Source organism: Talpa occidentalis, unplaced genomic scaffold (genome assembly GCF_014898055.3).
Source record: "Talpa occidentalis isolate TD23 unplaced genomic scaffold, MPIMG_talOcc4v2.1, whole genome shotgun sequence".
Classification (NCBI taxonomy): Eukaryota; Metazoa; Chordata; class Mammalia; order Eulipotyphla; family Talpidae; genus Talpa; species Talpa occidentalis.
The window spans coordinates 143,097,971-143,104,306 of record NW_026555331.1 but is presented as its reverse complement, the minus strand read 5'-3'; the positions used below and the strand labels follow the sequence as shown (position 1 = coordinate 143,104,306).

The 6,336-nt window shown below is 48.7% G+C and overlaps 1 protein-coding gene across 1 annotated transcript in view; it reads left to right on the top strand.

Annotated features, from left to right (window-relative positions):
• Nucleotides 1-427: 427 nt before the first annotated feature.
• LOC119247418 (solute carrier family 23 member 1-like) overlaps nucleotides 428-6,336 on the top strand; it is a 32,463-nt gene continuing 26,554 nt past the window's right edge. The window contains exon 1 of the mRNA XM_037513852.2: nucleotides 428-563. Coding sequence (XP_037369749.1) covers nucleotides 468-563 — 96 coding nt within the window. The 5' untranslated portion in view covers nucleotides 428-467. The remainder of the gene's footprint in view (nucleotides 564-6,336) is intronic.

Here is a 6,336-nt window from a genome sequence, read left to right as displayed (position 1 = left end):
AAGAAGAATAAGCACATGAGATGCATTCCAGCAAGGAACAACCCAGGAGGAGAGAAAACCACTGGCTATAATAAACCTGCTGTGATGAGTGTCCTGCAGATGTAAACACATCTGGGGCCATGGCAGCACATAGTAGGGCAGCTGACCTTGGACCTCATTCCCTTCTGCTCCCCCACAAAGATGCTTCTCTGCCAGGGTTTGGGCAAGGTACTCACTCCCCTGGGATGGCTCAACTTCATTCGGAAACCCTGCTGCAGATGTATACTATGGACAGTCTCTAGTTGACCGGCAGTTATCCTGGTCCCATTGCCTTTTGCCGCTGAGATGTCTGCCATCCATCTGTCTGGCTGTAATCTGGAAGTCCATCTGACTCATTTGTAAATGTCCAGACGTGTCCTTCTTTCTCTTGTTCCCAGCAGAATCTTGATGGTGCTCTCGGCCCCCAGGAGAATGGCCAAGGCAGGAAGATGGATGGGCAGCATGAGAGTCACAGCAGCGACCATCTGGCCTACGGCATCCTGGATAACCCACCCTGGTATCTCTGCATCTTCTTGGGCATCCAGGTAATGCCATAGGGTCTAAAACGACATCAACACACATGCAGGTTAAAGTGCTCCAGACCCACAGCTTCAGTGCTGGTCTTGTCTTCCATGTTATTGATGCCCAGGGGAGCTCCAGGCTCCTCCAGTCTCTCTCTCCAGGAGTGTGGGAGTTGGAATGGGGAGTTACAGAGGATTCTCCTTCATGCTGAGCTGATAGGTCGCATCAAAGGCACTGACTGGGCCATTTTTTATTAAGAACTCACTATTATTATTTGACTGGCAACAACTAAAAAGTTTGATGAACTTGGTATATTTGGGGAAACAATCACTCTCAAACACTTTGTTAGAATATGAATCAGGTACAGCCTTTCTGGATGATGATATGGTAATAACTGTCGACACATAAAACACGCAGGCCCTTTAATCCCATCCCCAGTGCTTGAGAATTTCTCTATAGTTATGCTGGGAAGATGTGTGGAGACAATATAAAGATATCCTGGTGACATTACGGATAACACAGCTGACTCCTGACTAACTCTGCCTTTGAAAACCTTAGTGTAACACTTGACTCCCTAAAACTAAAGTCTTCCCTTGGGTTCCTTGGTATCCACTGGAGATTGGTTTCAGAACAATTCTCCTTTACCTTCTCTCTTTCCCCAGCCATGATAGTAAGACCCATGGGTGCTCAAGTACCTTATAGTCAGCTCTTCATATCCACAGGTTCAGCATGGAAACCTTCAGCCAACTCATACCTGTGGGTAGTTGGTTGGTTGGTTGGTTGTTGGTTGACTCTGTGATTGCAGAAATGAAGATAGAAAAAAACTCTTGTAGAAATGGACTGGTACAGTTCAGACCCATCTTGTTTAAAGGTCAACTAGAGTAAAATCAAACTATACAATGAACAAACACATCAGCAAAACCCAGAACAAGATATCCATGTGATGTGGGTTTAAGAAAGTTTGCTGGGAACCTGGTGCCAAAGGTGCCAGATGGGACCACAGCAGCCAGCAAGTGGCAGGGTAGGCAGGGGCCTGGGTTTGCAGGAGCCACAGGGAGGTTGCTCTGTTGGGGAAGCTGCCTATGGACTGGGAGCCACCTGATGCCTTGGAGTAGGCCGGATGGAGTAGGCTGGAGTCTGGATTCAATGGCCCCCAATAGGAGCTTGGCACCAGGGATGCTGGTCCCGGGAGCATGCAGACAGATGCCAGGCCTGTGTGAAGGTATTTTCCTGCGCAGAGAGTTGTTCTAATTGACCTTTCTTGGGGGACACAAGCAATAGAGATTCCCACTTTGCTGATGTCACTTCCAGGCTATTGATTTCTTGGGTGGAGTCACTGGGCTGGCCAAAGGTCCAGTTCACTTGGGTGACATCTCTTTTCTAATAACCCTGGGGGGCCAGAGAGAGATCTGGTCGACTCTGCTTCCTTGGAGCAAGTGCTGCCAGCTACAGTTTCACTTTCTTATTCATCTTCCACCTAAATTCAGAGGGTTTACTGTTCTCTAGAGCTTTGTTTGATCATAGGAGGGGCTAGCCTGTCTGATAAGTATCGAGTTAGTAGGATTGCTAGACATGCTGGAGATGATATCAGATGGGAGATAAAGCACCAGAGGACCCTGGGCTTGGAGAAGTTAGTGGGTGGTTTCAAACTAGCTGGTGGCAGGTCCAAAAAGCTTTTCTAGGAGGCTCTGAGGGGCTGACCTTCCCAGGTCATTTGTTCTGAGAGGATCCAGGGCCAATGGCCAGTGCCCAAGTGCTCTATAAAAACACAGGCCTTTCTTCTCTGAAAACCCTCTCATACCCTCTTCTCAAAGAGGGAGCAATCGCCAGTTGACCATCCTTTGCCAATAAAACTTGTTGGGTTAGCCAAAGAATGGACAAAAAGTTCAGTCTCCCTGCCTCCAACACACATCGCCCCACCCTTATTGCCAAAGAGCAGTCCTGATAGTCAGTTCTGAGTGTTGGGATTATTCCAATTATTCGCTGAGGAGTTAACTGAGATTGTGGACAGCCTGACCCAGGAAGAGGAGCTGGAGCTTCCCCCTTTAAGAAGAACCTGGCCATTTCATTGCCCTCCCTCGTCTTCATTCCACCCGTGTGGCTGAGAGACGTGGGCATGCTCTCCCCAGGCGTACTGGCCCCGGGGGCCCAGGACTGACCTCAGTGGTGGCCAAGGGTGCTTTCTAGCTCTCGCCTTGTGGCATGACAGGAGAGGGTGTGGTCCTCCGTCCTATGGAACAGTAAATCCTGAGACTCACTTCTCCTGGTGTGTGTGTGTGTGTGTGTGTGTGTGTGTATAAAATGCAGATCTTTTCAGGAAATGGATATTTTGGGGGTTTAATTGTCTGAAGACAAAAAAAGAAAACAAAAACCTATCCTTCCCTTAGGTATAGAGTTTAGTTCACAAAGAGGTTTGGAATCAAACCCCAAGTAAGTAAGAACAAGTGATCCCTTTGTTTGGCCTCATTTGTGTGTAGATGGTGCTCAGCGTTAGCAGGAAGAGGACTGGTTGGGCTGACAAAGGAATCAGGTATTGCAGGGTCCTGTGCCCTAATTCCATCATAAGGACACCTTAATGTCTCTAACATTAACAACAGCAGGGGCTCTGTTCATTCATTTATTCTTTTCTTACTGTCTTAGCTGACCCAGCAGCTAACTTTTGTAAACCAAGGCATTCTGGCCTGACTTAGGCGACAGTGCTTAGCAAGAAGCTGGTCACTGGACTCTGGGCGAACCTGCAGGGATGCATGGTTGCTCCAGCTGATGGCAAATGGGGGCGATCCTAGAAGCACCTGGAAGGCACCAGTGACACGCTGGCAGAGACCTTAGATACCAGAGAGCTGCCTGATGGGGGCAGAGGGGAGAAGCAGATGGCCTTTGTATGCCGCTGTCCTTAAATATTTGGCTCAGTGGGACTGGAGTCACGTCAGACAATGGGCTCAGAATGAAACTGGATGTTTCTGATGAATGCACATCTAGACCCGCCCAACCTCTCAGCTTTGGACTAGAGTGTATGGGGTAGCAACCCCTCCCTCTATGGGCCATTTGCCCCCATCTCTCTCTCCCTTTCTGTCTATCTAATCAAGCTGTCATCTTCTGTCTATCTACAGTAGCTCCTGGAATTCTGTCATTCCCTTTGTGCTTTATTTTCAATGAGAAAATAAAAATGGATTCCTGGCAGGGCCACTGTCTGTGTGGCATTTGCTCCTTCTCCCACGGATGTGGTACTGGGGTGCTCTGTTTCTTCCCACATCCCAAAGACAGGCACATTGGGTTCACGGCCTGTCTCGACTGTCCATGTCGGAGTGAGTGTGTGTGTGTGTGTGTACACGCTTGCACGCGTGCGATGTGCCCTGTGATAGAATGCCATCTTGTGCAGGGTTGGGTCCCACCTTGTGCCTTGAGCTGCCAGGAAAAGCTCCAGCCACCTTTCATCCTGACCTGGAATAGGCACGCTGGAAAATGAAGGCGTGGTAACAAATGATGGTGTAAGGAGGTCTGACAAGATGGCGGCCGAGTGAAGATGGCGGCCGAGAGAAGATGGCGGCTCTCCTAATACTCACAATGAACTGCTGTGCCCCAAAGAGAATAACCCCCAGGGAGCACCCACTGGGAGCACGAGTCCAGCAGAAGGGGTAGGAAAACTTCAAGAAAATGTTGTTTAGAGTGATAACAGGACAGTACAACCCACGAGAGGAGGAATGGCTGCTGTGCCACCTACTGACTCGGGCACATGCCAACGTTCAGGCTGCTGAGACCCAGCTCCGCACTGGATAAGGGGGTGCACGGGCAGGCACCCAGGACAGAGGCTGCCTCTTTGGAAGCTGCAGGGGTGGGTCACAGAGTGAGAAATACAGGCTGTAGCTTGAATTGTATCAGAGGACCTGCCTTTCCTTATAAAGGAGTTTACAACTAGAAGCCAGGGCTGGGGTACTCAAAACCCGCCATGCCCCTGTTAGGGGGAAAGGATGTCCTGAGATAATCCCATACAGGCTTTGTGGACTCCACCCCCACTCCAGACTAAAGCCATCAGGACATTGGGAAAGACAAATCCCATCACCACCAAGGGGAGGGTGGCTGGGACCTGAGGGTGGAGTTGGGCAGCCAGGTTGGATATAAAAACCAAACACGTGGGCCTTGCTCGCTCTCTGGCTCGCGATCGCTCGCCTCCTGGCTTCACCGCTCCTGGCTGGCGGCCAGCTCTCAGAGCGCCATTTTGGGATTCCTGATCTGCGGATCGGGTAGGACGCATTTAAAACTTTGTCTCCCACTTTTCTCCCAGAGCTGTACATTTCCTCATTTCCCCTTCCCTTGTAAATAAACCTTTTTTATTAACCTTTCACGTGTGCCTGCAGTAGAGCATTGATAAGTCCTTTTAAGCGCGCGGGTGAGGACCCACAGTCAGGCACCCCGTTTTGTATCGGGGTTGCTCTATAACACCCCCACCCCAGGGCTAAAACTAAAGCAAAGAAACTTCGAACAAATCTGAAGGAGAAAGTACCAAGGATGACTCTGTGCTGGAAAAGAAAATAGAACAACTCCCAGCCTGGGCCCCATATCAACTCCAGCCAGTGTCCAGCGCTGCATCTTGGGCTTAATAATAGCCTGGAGTAGAGGCGGACGCCAGACATTAAGAGACACTATTCCGAGGAGCCAGCCTTTGGGGGAATCACTGTGGACCCCACCATACACTCGGGCTCCCACGCACGGCAGGAAGTTCAAATTCCTGAGTTTGCTGGAGGAGATTTCTTTGTGCCCACGACCCTGCTCCTCTTTTACACCTACTACCCAGGCCAATACCAGTTTTCTGGTATTGATCACTCTGCCAGATGCAAGGATCACCATCCGAAAACTCACACCCATTAAAATCCGTATAAAATTTGAAATATGGAGACAAGATAACATCACAAAAAATCCCTGAGAGGAGCCCCTCGTGGAGTGGAGGCTCATGACCACAGAGGAGTTGGGGCCAGTCCTGGCAACCCTCAGGGACTCAAAACCACGCAGCAGATATACCACTAATCAGCAATCAAAAAAGATAAACTCATGCCAGTTGCAGCAACATGGATGGAGTTAGAAGGAATTATGCTCAGTGAAATAAGTCAGAAGGAAAAAGGAAAATATCAGATGGTTTCACTTATAGGAGGAATATAGAGGAAACAAATAAGGCATCAGGGGGGAAAAATAATAACAATACAAAACAAAAAACAAAAACAGACAACTATAAACCAGAGACATCCTGCAGGGGAGGGAGAGGAATTAGAAGGAGGGAGGGAAGCGCACAGAGGATTGTGGTGATGGTGCCCGGGGGAATGGTGGTGGAAACTCTATGGGGACTACACCTGAGAAAAGAAAACAAACACTGTTTAAAAATGAACAATGGGGCCTCCCTGGTCGTGCAAGGGGTTAAGATGCAAACTATGAAGATATCGGCAGCCTCTGCAGCATGAGTTCCATCCCTAGCTGGCCAGGGAGCTACCCCCATGGTACAGCAGACCTCTCCTGATTCACTTGCTACTGCCCTCAGCAGTGTACTTCAGTCAGTCTGCCTGTTCGGTTCCCCACTCTGTCTCTGGTGAATCCTCTCACCCCCACACCTCTTGCCTGTACCCCAGTTCTTGTGTGTATAAATAAATCTTTTAAAAAAAAAGTAAAAATGAACAATGATGTAAGATTAAAATAAATAAATAAAGATATATGTAAAAACCCATATGCAAATAATAACTGTACTGAGAGAAATTAAAGGCCAAAATAAAAGATTGAGAAAAAAAAAAAAAACGCAGCATAGTGCGTCAG